At 44.3% G+C, this 15,213-nt stretch overlaps 1 protein-coding gene across 1 annotated transcript in view; it reads left to right on the forward strand.

The window, feature by feature from the left end:
* The window catches only part of LOC129463749 (protein mono-ADP-ribosyltransferase PARP4-like), a 67,209-nt gene that overhangs the window by 12,698 nt on the left and 39,298 nt on the right, over positions 1-15,213 (forward strand). The window contains 1 exon segment of the mRNA XM_063618508.1: positions 5,747-5,829. Coding sequence (XP_063474578.1) covers positions 5,747-5,829 — 83 coding nt within the window.

Consider the following 15,213-nt stretch of genomic DNA (forward strand, 5'->3'; position numbering starts at 1 on the left):
GAATATTATTCAGCCATGAAAATATTATTCAGCCATGAAAATATTATTCAGCCATGAAAAAGGAATGATGTACTGACACATACTACAAATGGGTGAACCTCAAAAATATTATGCTGAGTGAAAGAAGCCACATATTGTACAATTCTGTTTATATGAAATATCTAGAATAGATGAATCCACAGAGACAGCAAATTGTGTGGTGCCATTAGAGGGAGGGATGGGGACTGACAGCCAAAAGGTAAGGGGTTTTCTTTTGGGCAAATAAAAATTTTGGAACTAGAGGTGGTGATTACACCTTGAATGTAATTACATTTTGAATGTTCTGTACTAAATACTACTTAATTGTACACTTAACGGTTAATTTTATCTTTTTGTAATTTCACTTTAATTTTTAAAAAATCTGGGCCTGGCAAGGTGGCTCACACGTGTAATCCCAGCACTTTGGGAGGCCAAGGTGGGCAGATCACTTGAGGTCAGGAGTTTGAGACCAGCCTAGGCAACATGGTGAAACCCTGTCTCTACTAAAAATGCAAAAATTAGCAGGGCATGGTGGCACACGTTTGTGGTCCCAGTTACTCTGGGGGCTGAGGCACAAGAATCACTTGAACCCGGCAGGTGGAGGATGCAGTGAGCCAGGATCATGCCATGGCACTCTAGCCTGGGAGACAGAGCAAGACTCTGTCTCAAAAACATTCATTTCCACAGTCCTTCTCCAGATTTTGTTTTTATATGTAATCAAATTCTTTTGGTTTGACTTTTGACCCTCCCCTAGGTGTCCGCTGAGATCTATACTAAGTAAGAGTCCAGTGACATGGAAGGTAGAATCGGGAGGGCAATAAGCTTTCTCCAGGAAGACAGGAAGAGCCACGTCAAGCCCCAGGAGTGGCAGCTGCAGTTCAGCCCTCGAGGGCTACCTGAGCAAGCCCTTGGCGAGCCACTCCACCCCCTGCGTACAAAAGCAGTCACACAGCTAAAGTGGGCTTCTTCCTAGGGAAAGATCCTGCTGCTGTGAAAAGTTAGATTTTCTTCATTTCATTTCACTAATCGTGATTTCTTTATATTACTTTTTTCTAGTTATAAAATTCATGTTCTTTGCTAAAAGCTTAGAAAATACCTAAAAATATGAAGAAAATTAAAAATCACTCAAAATCTCACCACCGAGAGACAACCCCGAGATAATATAACCACTGTTGACATTTGGGTGTAGAACATAACCCAGCCTGAATCACCTCGATGCTGCTCACCCGGGGGTGTGCTGGTAAGCCAGCTCTGTGAAGGAAAAGTCCTGGTCTGGAATATTTGCTGAGTTCTGGGAAGCAGATACTCCCAGCACAGCTAATGTCAAGGTACTGACCCGAGGCCACTGGACATGGGGTTGGGAAGATGTGCCCTTCCACCCACCACAGCTGCCCTCAGCCATACCCCAGGCTCCCCCAACAACTGCCCTATCTTAACTACCCACTCAGAGCCAGCGTGGGGTCTCTCTGTCCCTCATCCCCACATACCCACGTTCTGTCAATTCTGCCTTCAAAGTGTCCATCTGTTGGCTACTTCCATTCACTCTGCTGCCATCTTTAATCCAGATAGTGTTATCCCATCTACAACGTCCTTCCAGGTGTTTTCCTCCACTCCTGCCCCATCCAACCCATCACAACCAGTGAGGTCTTAAAATATATATTTTATGGTGCCACATTCCAATAAATGTCATCTCCCAAGAGAGGCCTTTCTTGACAACCCTTTCTCCAAACCTGGTTGGTTTCCTAAACAGCACTTAAAAATAAGGTAGTTGATAACTTTTTTTTTTTTTTTGAGATGGAGTCTTGCTCTGTCGCCAGGCTGGAGTGCAGTGGCGCGATCTTGGCTGACTGCAACCTCCACCTCCTGGCTTCAAGTGATTCTCCTGCCTCAGCCTCCTGAGTAGCTGGGACTACAGGTGTGCAGTACCATGCCCAACTAATTTTTGTATTTTTACTAGAGACGGGGTGTCACGGTGTTAGCCAGGATGGCCTCATCTCCTGATCCGCCTGCCTCGGCCTCCCAAAGCGCTGGGATTACAGGAGTGAGCCACTGCACCTGGCTGATAACTTTTTTTTTTTCTTCAGACGGAGTCTTGCTCTGTCTCCCAGACCGGAGTGCGGTGACGCGATCTCAGCTCACTGCAAGCTCAGCCTCCCGGGTTCATGCCATTCTCCTGCCTCAGCCTCCTGAGTGGCTGGGACTACAGGTGCCCGCTGCCACGCCCGGCTAATTTTTTGTATTTTTAGTTGAGATGGCATTTCACCGTGTTAGCCAGGGTGGTCTCAATCTCCTGACCTCATGATCTGCCCGCCTCGGCCTCCCAAAGTGCTGGGATTACAGGCGTGAGCCACCGCGCCCAGCAAACTTTCTTTTGAGACAGAGGCTTGTTCTGTCGCCCAGGCTCTAGTGCAGTGGTGCGATCTCGGCTCATTGCAACCTCTACCGCCCCCACCCCCCGCCAGGTTCAAGTGATTCTCCTGCCTCAGCCTCCTGAGTAGCTGGGACTACAGGTGTGCACCACCATGCCCAACTAATATTTGTATTTTTAGTAGAGACGGGGTTTCACCATGTTGCCCAGGCTGGTCTCAAACTTCTGGGCTCAAGTGATCCAGCCACCTTGGCCTCCCAAAGTGCTGGGATTACAGGCCTGAGCCACCACAACCGGCCAGAAGTTACATTCTTTATTTTTTCAGAGACATGCTCTTGCTCTGTTGCCCAGAGCAAGAACTGTATATTCCATGTATTATTATATATTCGACAAAATTGGGATCATACTATGTATAAAGTTTTGTAATCTACTTTTAAATTTTATATTTTACTGTATGCTTTATTACATATCCTTATTTTTTTTAAAGAATTTGATTTTTTTAATACCGGCATAATACTTCCAAGATGTGCTGTGCTGTGACTCATTGAAGCAGTTTCCTGATAATGGACATTTGGACTCTTTTGGGATTTCATCTGCTATAATGACTTTTGGTTTTGTTTCCAATTATGTAATCTGAAGGCTTTTCTTCTAATTCTTACAGTAAGAGCCCAGTGGATGTCTTGCAGATATTCAGAGTTGGCAGAGTGAATGAAACCACGGAGTTTTTGAGCAAACTTGGCAATGTGAGGCCCTTGTTGCATGGTTCTCCTGTACGAAACATCGTGAGAATCTTGTGTCGGTAAGAGTAGCCATCTTTATTTTTCAAAAATTTCAGCCTCACAAATGTGAAGTGTTTTACTTTTTTTTTTCCTACTTTTTTCTATATTACATGGGTGTTTTCAGTTAAAATCGGCTAGCTTACTGCATTCTGGAGAAAATTACACAGTTTATAATTAAGTGTGTAATTTAAATTACATATTTATGGCTGGGCATGGTGGGTCACACCTGTAATCCTAGCACTTTGGGAGGCTGAGGCAAAAGGATCACTTGAGGCCAGGGGTTCAAGACCATCCTGGAAAACCTAGCAAGACCTCATCTCTATTTTGAAAAATTATGTATTTATTATTTTTAAAATGTAGTACATAGGTATGAATTGCTTCTTGAAGACTGTATCATATGAAGAAAAGTGATTCTATATTCATGACTCTTCCACATGTATCTAATCTAGGGGTAGCCCAATATTTAAAGAGTCCAGAAATTAGAGTGCGCACCAGACAACATGAGTTGTTTATTTGAAACATAACTCTAAGATTCGGTTTGCTTTGAATTACTACTTAATGTTAGGGCTGAAACTGAAGTCACAGGAGCAGGAGAAAATATTATTAAATGTAGATCCGTTAATTAAGTATTTAGAAGAAACTTAAAAAGAAACATACAAGATTCACCTGGGGAAAAAAGGAAAAAACAAAAAACCATTAAACTGCTACTGAGGGACCCAAAAGACAACTTGTATGAATCAGAAGGATGCCAGTTTTTCTTGGATTAGTCTAGAGATTTAGTGCAATCATGATAAAATTACCAATAAGATTTTTTTAAAGAAGTGAAAATCTGTGATTTTGATTTGCATTTCTCTGATGGCCAGTGATGATGCAGTGAGATACCATCTCACACCAGTTAGAATGGCCATCATTAAAAAATCAGGAAACAACAGGTGCTGGAGAGGATGTGGAGAAATAGGAACACTTTTACACTGTTGGTGGGACTGTAAACTAGTTCAACCATTGTGGAAGTCAGTGTGGCGATTCCTCAGGGATCTCGAACTAGAAATACCATTTGACTCAGCCATCCCACTACTGGGTATATACCCAAAGGACTATAAATCATGCTGCTATAAAGACACATGCACACGTATGTTTATTGCGGCACTATTCACAATAGCAAAGAGTTGGAACCAACCCAAATGTCCAACAACGATAGACTGGATTAAGAAAATGTGGCACATATACACCATGGAATACTATGCAGCCATAAAAAATGATGAGTTCGTGTCCTTTGTAGGGACATGGATGAAACTGGAAAACATCATTCTCAGTAAACTATCTCAAGGACAAAAACCCAAACACCGCATGTTCTCACTCATAGGTGGGAATTGAACAATGAGAACTCATGGACACAGGAAGGGGAACATCACACTCCAGGGACTGTTGTGGGGTGGGGGGAGGGGGGGAGGGACAGCATTAGGAGATACACCTAATGCTAAATGACGAGTTAATGGGTGCAGGAAATCAACATGGCACATGGATACATATGTAACAAACCTGCACATTGTGCACATGTACCCTAAAACCCTAAAGTATAATAAAAAAAAAAAAACCAGTTTAATTGCAAAAAAAAAATTAATTAATTAATTAAAAAAAAAAAAAAAGAAGTGAAAATCTGATTCTACAACACATATTTTTTTAATTTTGAAATTACCAGAATAATTCTAGAAAAGAAGCGTAATGAGGGTGACATTAATATTAAACACAAATAAACTCAAAAACACAGAAGATTTAGGATATGATACAAGTAGATCTTATCTCTGTGGAAGAAATACAAGTTCTTCAATATTATCTATAGAGATAAATGGGTAACCACAAGGAAAAAATATAAAGTTGGACCCTTACCTCATTTCTCATACTTAAACTCCAGATAGAGCAAATATTTAAATATTTAAATTCAAACCATAAAAGTATACTAAATGAAAAATGGGAGAATCTTTTTAAAATAAGTAGGGATGAGCTTTCTAAGTAGGACCAAAACCCAAAAGCTATTTTACAAAATTCATTCAATCTCCTAATATGAAATTCAAACAGTAGGTGTTTATATAATAAAAGGCAGGGGCCGGGGGCGGTGGCTTACGCCTGTAATCCCAGCACTTTGGGAGGCCAAGGTGGGCGGATCACGAGGTCAGGAGATCCAGACCATCCTGACTAACACGGTGAAACCCCGTCTCTACTAAAAATACAAAAAAAAAAAAAAATTAGCCGAGCGTGGTGGCAGGCGCCTGTAGTCCCAGTTACTCTGAGAGGCTGAGGCAGAAGAATGGCGTGAACCTGGGAGGCGGGATTGCAGTGAGCCGAGATTGCGTCACTGCACTCGAGCCTGGGCGACAGAGCGAGACTCCGGCTCAAAAAAAAAAAAAAAGAAAAAAAGGCAGAAATCTCCCTTTACTTGTGTTCCCAGAAAGGACTATGGCTTCACCCTGATTGCAGGGTTCTCTGAATGCCAGAAGTTCAGTAGGAAGCTGCCAAAGTTCTGAGCGAGGGAGAGATGCAGTTAGCGTTGGGCTTACACCTTATCCTGCCCTTCTCTTTTCAGAGGGTTGCTTTTACCCAAAGTAGTGGAAGATCGTGGTGTGCAAAGAACAGATGTTGGAAACCTTGGAAGTGGGATTTATTTCAGTGATTTGCTCAGGTATGTTTGAGCCTTAATCACCGAATCGTTACCACTTGCTGTGTGTTTTCTTCTATCTTTCCTTGATGAGGGAGTTTCTCAACCAAAACACAGATTTATCTATTATATATGACCTCAATATGCCTGGAATACTATTTCATCTTCAGCATCCTTGATAATGTATAAATCTACTCTTGGGTCAGACATGGTGGCTCACGCCTGTAATCCCAGCTCTTTGGGAGGCCGAGGTGGGCGGATTACCTGAGGTCAGGAACTCGAGACCAGCCTGGCCAACATGGTGAAACCCCGTCTTTACTAAAAGTACAAAAATTAGCTGGGCATGGTTGGGGGTGGGTGCCTGTAATCCCAGCTACTGGAGAGGCTGCAGCAGGAGAATCGCTTGAACCCGGGAGGGAGAGGTTGCAGTGAGCTGATACTGCGCCATTGCACTCCAGCCTGGGTGACAAGAGCGAAACTGCATCTCAAAAAAAAAGGAAGGGTGTGATATATTTACAATTTCCCTGGAAGTAAGCTCACCTAGCAGATGGTCCAATCATAAAACAGGGAGGCATTTCTGCTGGGTCCTGCATGGGCCCAGCTCCTGTGCTTTTAGGTGATTAACTTTAGCAGGGATGTGATGTGGACAGTGTGGAAGAGGGAACAGCTGGCAGGTCCACTGGACTACTTTCCTTAAATATCAGGTGTTTTCACGCGGCCTCTGGCAGGTGCTAGATTGTGTGTATGTAGTCAGCATCTAACTCTAGTGAAGATATTTTAGTTGTTTTTGCAGATGGGACCATATGTTTGAGTATCACCTCTGAGGGTGACACATGGCCATGGTGTTTTGAAAATTTAATGTTTGCTGGGGCTAGAGGCACATTAAAGATGAATATAGATCTAAGGGGTAAATTATTGCTCTTGACATCTAAGATATCCACCTGCAGAATGGGAATAGGCAATGAAGAGGTGATTATTGAACAGTTAACAATGCTGGCTCTATGTATGGCCAAACTGTATGTATAGAAGTCTGGGGTTCATTTGAGAGGCTGCCACTTAATATTATCGGGTTATCCTCCTACGTGAGTTGGTAAATGTTTCCCCCTAAATACCTACCTATTTCCCTAGGAATATGCTGCACAAGAAAACAGTCTTCACAAAAGATATTACCTATGGGTAAAGTCTGATCAGAACTACTGCTAACCCAAGCCTTCAGGTCTCACAGAATGTATTTGACATCTTGTGACTATAATGTTCTCATATCATAATATATGGCATTCATGTGTTGTTATATAAATACCATGTATGCCAGGTGCAGTGGCTCATACCTGTAATCCCAGCACTTTTGGAGGCCAAGGTGGGAGGATCACTTGAGCCCAGGAGTTTGAGGCTGCAGTGAGCTGTAATAATACCACTATACACCAACCTGGGCAACAGAACAAGATCCTGTCTCTAAACAGACAAACAAACAAATCTTAGCTTAGGAGTCCCTCCATCTAAGCTTTTCCTGCCTTCCCCCAGGAAAGACCCATGGCTTCATTTTCCCATGGCAACCTGGACATATTTGTCTTATAACTCTTAATATACTGTTTGTAAAGATAGAGGTCTAGCTCGTAATCCCCAGTATTTAAGTGTGGAAGTAACAGAAAAGGATAGTTAATGGTACAATAAAGAGAAAATTGTGGTGCCGAAACCAAGGATGAAGACGGTGCCCAGCTAGGACGACTTACGTCCTCCTCATTGCCAGATTAAATGACAATGTTTCCAAGACTTCAACTTATGTGACCATTTGATGGTTTTCTCCTTTTCAAAACATCTAGACTGACTTATTTGTCACCACAACCCTATACTACTTAGATAGCATATTGTTGAATTTTGCTGCTTTATCCAATCTGAGAGTTTCTGAGCTTTGTATTGTTTAGGTCATTTTGTTTTAATACAGTTACTGAGCTGGTTGGATTTATATCTACCACCTTGCTAGTTGTTTTCTATTTGTACTATTTGTTCCTTGTTCCTTTCCCTCTCTTTTCCTGCTTTCTCTTGTACTGTATCTCCATTATTGGCTTATTAATTCTATTTTTTTTTATTTGAGACAGAGTCTCACTCTCACCCAGGCTGGAATGCAGTGGTGTGATTTTGGCTCACTGCAACCTCTGCCTCCCAGTTCGAGCAATTCTCCTGCCCCAACCTCCCAAGTAGCTGGGACTATAGGCACACGCCACCACACCCAGCTAATTTTTGTATTTTTAGTACAGATGGGGTTTCACCCTGTTGGCCAGGCTGGTCTCAAACCCCTAAACTCAAGTGATCCTCTTGCCTCTGCCCCCCAAAGTGCTGGGATTACAGACGTGAGCCACCTTGCCCAGCCAATTCTATCTCTCTTAAAAAGTTTTGATTGTTGGCCGGGTGTGGTAGCTCATGCCTGTAATCCCAACACTTTGGGAGGCAGAGATAGATGGATCACTTGAGCCCAGGAGTTCAAGACCAGCTTGGGCAACATGGTGAAACCCCAGATCTACAAAAAATACAAAAATTAGCTGGGTGTGGTGATGTGTGCCTGTAGTCCCAGCTACTTGAGGGGCTGAGGTGGGAGGATCACTTGAGCCCGAGAGATAGAGGCTGCAGTGAGCCATAATGGCGCCACTGCACAGCCTGGGCAACAAAGTGAGACTCTTTCTCAAAAAAATGAAAAGATTAAAGTTTTGATTGTTGCTCTAAAGCCACATGTTAAGTATATGTTAAATATGGTAGCCACTAATTACATGTGGATATTTACATTTAAATATAAAATAAAATGTTTTATGTGGCCAGTGGCTATCTTATTACTTAGTGCATATGTAGAGCATTTTTATCATCGTAGAAAGTTACATTGGTCAGCACTGCTTTAGGGTTTACTACTATATACGTCTTTAACTTACCACATACAGCCTACAATATTATACTACTTCATATATAAGAACCTTACAACCAGAATACATTACATTACAACCAGTACATGTTCATTTCTTTTTTCCCATATCCTTTGTGATATTGTTGTAGTGTATTTTATTTGTTCATATACTATAAATCCTACAATGTGCTGTTAGGTATTCAATTATCTTTTTTTTAAGTTCTGGGATACATGTGCAGGACATGCAGGTTTGTTACATAGGCAAATGTGTGCCATGGTGGTTTGCTGCACCTTTCAACCCATCATCTAGGTATTAAGCCACACATGCATGAGCTATTTATCCTGATGCTGTCCCTCCCCCTGCCTCCCCTACAGGCCCCAGTGTGTGATATTCCACTCCCTGTGTCCATGTGTTCTCATTCTTTAGCTCCCACTTATAAGTAAGACCATCCTGTGTTTAGTTTTCTGTTCCTGTGTTAGTTTGTGAGGATAATGGCTTCCAGCTTCATTCATGTCCCTGTAAAGGACATGGTCTCATTCCTTTTTATGGCTGCATGGTATTCCATGGTACATACGTACCACATTTTCTTTATCCAGTCTATCATTGATGGGCATTTGGATTGACTCCATGTCTTGCTATTGTGAATAATGCTGCAATGAACATGCATATGCATATATCTTTATAATGGAATGATTTATATTCCTTTGGGTATATACCCAGTAATGGGATTGGTGGGTCAAATGGTATTTCTGTTCTAGGTCTTTGGGGAAGACCACACTGTCTTCCACAATGGTTGAACTAATTTACATTCCCACCAACAGAGCAAAAGCATTTCTGTTTCTCCACAGCCTTGCCAGCATCTGTTGTTTCTTGATTTTTTAATAATTGCCATTTTGACTGGCATGAGATGGTATCTCATCGTCGTTTTGATTTGCATTTCTCTAATGATCAGTGATGTTTAGCTTTTTTTCATATGTTTTTTGGCCACATAAATATCTTCTTTTGAGAAGTGTCTGTTCATGTCCTTTGCTTACTTTTTAATGGGGTTGTGGGGTTGTGTTTAACGGGGTTTAATGGGGTTGTCTTTTTTTTCTTGTAAATTTGTTTAAGTTCCTTGTAGATTCTGGATATTAGACCTTTGTCAGATGGATAGATTGCAAAAATTTTCTCTCATTCTGTAGGTTGTCTGGTCACTCTGTTGATAGTTTCTTTCGCTGTGCAGAAGCTCTTTAGTTTAATTAGATCCCATTTGTCAATTTTTGCTTTTGCTGCAGTTGCTTTTGATGTTTTCATCATGAAATCTTTGACCATGCCTATGTCCTGAATGGTATTGCCTAGATTTTCTTCTAGAGTTTTTATAGTTTTTGGTTTTATATTTTAGTCTTTAATCCATGTCAAGTTAATTTTTGTGTAAGTTTAAGGGAGGGGTCCAGTTTCAATTTTCTGCATATGGCTAGCCAGTTTTCCCAGCACCGTTCATTAAATAGGGAATCCTTTCCCCATTGCTTGTTTTAGCCAGATTTGTTGAAGATCAGACAGTTGTAGATGTGTGGTCTTATTTCTGAGATCTCTATTCTGTTCCATTGGTCTATGTGTCTGTTTTTGTATCAGTACCATGCTGTTTTGATTATTGTAGCCTTGTAGTGTAGTGCGAAGTCTGGTAGTGTGATGCCTCCAGCTTTGTTCTTTTTGCTTAGGATTGTCTTGGCTTTACAGGCTCTTTTTTGGTTCCATATGAATTTTAAACTAGTATTTTCTAATTCTGTGAAGAATGTCAATGGTAGTTTAACGGGAATAGCACTGAAGCTATAAATTACTTTGGGCAGTATGGCCATTTTCACGATATTGATTCTTCCTATCCATGAGCATGGAATGTTCTTCCATTTGTTTGTGTCCTCTCTGATTTCCTTGAGCAGTGGGTTATTGTTCTCCTTGAAGAGGTCCTTCACTTTCCTTGTTAGCTGTATTCCTATGTATTTTATTCTCTTTGTAGCAATTGTGAATGGGAGTTCACTCATGATTTGGCTCTCTGCTTGTCTGTTGTTGGTGTATACGAATGCTTGTGACTTTCGCACATTGATTTTGTATCCTGAGATTTTGCTGAAGTTGCTTATCAGCTTAAGAAGCATTTGGGCTGAGACGATGGGGTTTTCTAGATATAGGATCTTGTCATCTGCAAACAGAGGTAGTTTGACTTCCTCTCTTCCTATCTGAATAACCTTTATTTCTTTATCTTGCCTGATTGCCATAGCCAGAACTTCCAATGCTATATTGAATAGGAGTGGTGAGAGAAGGCATCCTTGTCTTGTGCTGGTTTTCAAGGGGAGTGCTTCCAGCTTTTGCCCATTCAGCATGATGTTGGCTGTGGGTTTGTCATTAGTGGCTCTTATTATTTTGAGATATGTTCCATCAATGCCTAGTTTACTGAGAGTTTTTAACATAAAGGGATGTTGAATTGTATCAAAGGCTTTTTCTGTGCCTATTGAGATAATCATGTGGCTTCTGTCTTTAGTTCTGTTTATGTGATGATCAAATATCTTTTAAAGCAATTAAAAATAAGGGGAAATGTCTTCAACATTTATTCTCATTTGTGCCATTTCTGGTGCTCTTCATTTCTTTGTATAGATACAAAGAAATCTTCCTTCTGCTTGAAGAGTTTTCTTTGTTTGTTTGTTTTTTTTCTAGTGCAAGTGTGCTAGCAAGGAGTGCATTCCTCTTTTATCTAACAAAATCTTTCACCTTCATTTTTGAAAGATATTTTTTGCTGAATATGGGATTCTAGGTGACAGTTTATTTGTTTTCCTTTCAGCATTTTAAATATGTTACTTCATTGTCTTCTGGCTTTTATGGTTTCTGACCAGAAGTCAGCTCTAATTCTCGTGTCGTTCTTCTATATGTGAAGGTATGTTTTTTCTCAAGCTACCTTCAAGATTCTCTTTACCTTTGGTTTTCAGTAGTTTGGCTATGATATGTTTATGTTATTTTTTTAAATTATTGCTTATTTTGCTTGGAGTTCTTTGAGTTTGGATTGTCTCACATTCATTTTGGGACAGTCTTGACCCTTATCTATTGAAATATTTCTTCTCCCTCATTCTCTCTTTCTCTTTCTCCTTCTGAGACTTCAATACATATACATTAGACCATATTTGATATTGCACCACAGTTTTTGGAGCTCACTTTTATTCCTTGTTGCATTTTATTTTGGATAATTTCTATTGACCTAGCTTCAAGTTCATTCATTCTTTTCTCAGCTATTGTCAGTCAGCTGATAGGCTTGTCAGATTCTTCAACTCTGATAATGTGTTTGTTTCTATCATTTTTTGCCCGGCCGCCCTGTCTGGGAAGAAGTGAGGAGCCTCTCTGCCCGGCTGCCCCGTCTGGGAAGTGGGGAGCGCCTCTGCCCGGCCACCCCGTCTGGGAAGAAGTGAGGAGCGCCTCTGCCTGGCCGCACCATTTGGGATGTGAGGAGCACCTCTGCCCGGCCGCCCATCGTCTGGGATGTGAGGAGCGCCTCTGCCCGGCCACCCCGTCTGGGAAGTGAGGAGCGCCTCTGCCCAGCTGCCCCGTCTGGGAGGTGAGGAGTGCCTCTGCCCGGCTGCCCATCGTCTGGGATGTGAGGAGCGCCTCTGCCCGGCCGCCCATCGTTTGGGAAGTGAGGAGCCCCTCTGCCCAGCCACCCCGCCTGGGAAGTGAGGAGCGCCTCTGCCCGGCCGCCCAGTCTGGGAAGTGAGGAGCGCCTCTGCCCGGCCGCCCATCCTCTGGGAAGTGAGGAGCGCCTCTGCCCGGCCACCCCGTCCGGGAAGAAATGAGGAGCGTCTCTGCCCGGCCGCCCCGTCTGGGAAGAAATGAGGAGCGTCTCTGCCCGGCCACCCCATCTGGGAAGAAATGAGGAGCGTCTCTGCCTGGCCGCCCCGTCTGGGAAGAAGTGAGGAACGCCTCTGCCCGGCCGCCCATCGTCTGGGATGTGAGGAGCGCCTCTGCCCGGCCGCCCATCGTCTGGGATGTGAGGAGCGCCTCTGCCCGGCCGCCCATCGTCTGGGATGTGAGGTGCGCCTCTGCCCGGCCGCCTCGTCTGGGAAGTGAGGAGCCCCTCTGCCCGGCCGTCCCATCTGGGAAGAAGTGAGGAACGCCTCTGCCCGGCCACCCCGTCTGGGAAGAAGTGAGGAGCGTCTCTGCCCGGCCACCCCGTCTGGGAAGAAGTGAGGAGTGCCTCTGCCCGGCCACCCCGTCTGGGAAGAAGTGAGGAGTGCCTCTGCCCGGCCGCCCCATCTGGGAAGTGAGGAGCGTCTCTGCCCGGCCACCCGTCTGTGAAGAAGTGAGGAGAACCTCTGCCTGGCTGCCCCGTCTGGGAAGTGAGGAGCGCCTCTGCTCGGCCACCCATTGTCTGGGAAGTGAGGAACGCCTCTGCTCGGCCACCCATTGTCTGGGAAGTGAGGAGCGCCTCTGCCCGGCCACCCATCATCTGGGATGTGAGGAGCTCCTCTGCCCGGCCGCCCAGTCTGGGAAGTGAGGAGCGCCTATGCCCGGCCACCCCGTCTGGGAAGAAATGAGGAGCGTCTCTGCCCGGCCGCCCTGTCTGGGAAGAAATGAGGAGCGTCTCTGCCCGGCTGCCCTGTCTGGGAAGAAATGAGGAGCGTCTCTGCCTGGCCGCCCCGTCTGGGAAGAAATGAGGAGCGCCTCTGCCCGGCCGCCCTGTCTGGGAAGTGAGGAGCGCCTCTGCTCGGTCGCCCATCGTCTGGGAAGTGAGGAGCGCCTCTGCCCGGCCACCCATCATCTGGGATGTGAGGAGCGCCTCTGCCCGGCCACCCATCGTCTGGGATGTGAGGAGCACCTCTGCCCGGCCGCCCCATCTGGGAAGTGAGGAGCCCCTCTGCCTGGCCACCCTGTCTGGGAAGAAGTGAGGAGCGCCTCTGCCCAGCCGCCCCGTCTGGGAAGAAGTGAGGAACGTCTCTGCCCGGCCACCCCGTCTGTGAAGAAGTGAGGAGCATCTCTGCCCGGCCGCTCCGTCTGGGAAGTGAGAAGCGCCTCTGCCCGGCTGCCCCGTCTGGGAGGTGAGGAGCGCCTCTGCCCGGCTGCCCTGTCTGGGAGGTCTACCACAGAGGCCAGATGCAATGTGGGGGCTGGACGTGGTGGCTTACACGTGTAGTCCCAGCACTCTGGGAGGCCGAGGCGGGTTGATCACTTGAGGCTAGGAGTTCGAGACCAGACTGGCCAACATGGCGAAACATATGAAAAATACAACAGACAAACCAACCAACAAACCCAGCGACAACAAAACAGGTCTACCCTGGAGTCATACTCTAATTTTTTCTATTTTCCTCCCTTTCTGATCCTTCATCCCACCTTCTTTTTCTTTCTCTTCCTTCTCCTTCTTCTTTGTCAAATAGAGGACTGAGTTATTATCATTGATCCATACAAAGTCCCTCTCTCATTTATTTTCTTTAATTCCCACCCCCCATTTCTATTCCTCATCTTCCCATGTGCAACCTTCCTAATATGTTTGATATGCATCTTTTTGTTTGTATGTATTTTTAGAAAATGTTTATTGTTTTGTGTGCAAAAAAATTAATAAAAAATAAAATTAAATTAAAAAATAAAGGCAAAAAAAGTCATTTAAAAATATAATTCAATCTCTCTAATGAAAGGTTCCATCTATTCATATGTATTCCTCACCTTTTCTGCGTGTCTTTTCATATATTAATCGTAGTTCTGTCTGTTGCAGTGTCATGGTCATCTCTGAATCTGCCTGTCAATTGTTTTATCTTGACATTGGGTCATTTTTTCGTTGCTTTTTAAAAATGTGTATATTTTGGAATTTGTGATTAAATGTTGGACATTGTGTGTAAAAGAAGAAGAGAGGGTGAAATAAATGGCATTTATGCCCAGAGGTGGCAACTCCTGTTCTTTCAGGTTAGTGTAGGGGTTGAAGAGTTGAGTTTGAGTTCTGCTGTTGTTATCATTACTCTCGGTCTCAAACTCCTCCAGTGGTGGACTGCCACTACCTGTGCCTCGTGGGTTCTGGATCCGGAACAATTCTCACTGAGGTTCATTCTTTGCCCCCAGCTTTCAGCAGACCCTGCACACTGTCTGACAGAGGTGATGACAGCAACTCTTCCCCTCCCCCAGTGCTAGGCTGCTGTTGCTTGATGTGCTGTACTAGGCTCCTGGTGGGGCAGGGGCGTTCTTCCGGTTCAGCCTCTGTCTTAGGCAGGGCCTGCAGTCCTGGACCTTAGAGTGGGAACTTCTTAGCACTTCTGTTCATTCTCCTACCTTACTGGCAGCCAAATTCTGCCTTGTGTCTGTTAAGTTGTTTGGGGGAGAGTCTCCTGCCTTTCCTCCAGTTGTAGCAACCCCTGCTTTGTACTAGTGCAGGGTTCTAGGCCTAGGAGGGTGTCATCCCCTGCCCCATGGGGATGTGGCTGTTCCTCTCTGAAACAGTGGAGCTTTACCTGGCCACGGGGCTAGTAAGGGAGGCTTCTGATCCCTGGTTTGCTTCTGCCCCTT

The sequence above is a fragment of the Symphalangus syndactylus genome, chromosome 15, assembly GCF_028878055.3.
Source record: "Symphalangus syndactylus isolate Jambi chromosome 15, NHGRI_mSymSyn1-v2.1_pri, whole genome shotgun sequence".
NCBI lineage: Eukaryota > Metazoa > Chordata > Mammalia > Primates > Hylobatidae > Symphalangus > Symphalangus syndactylus.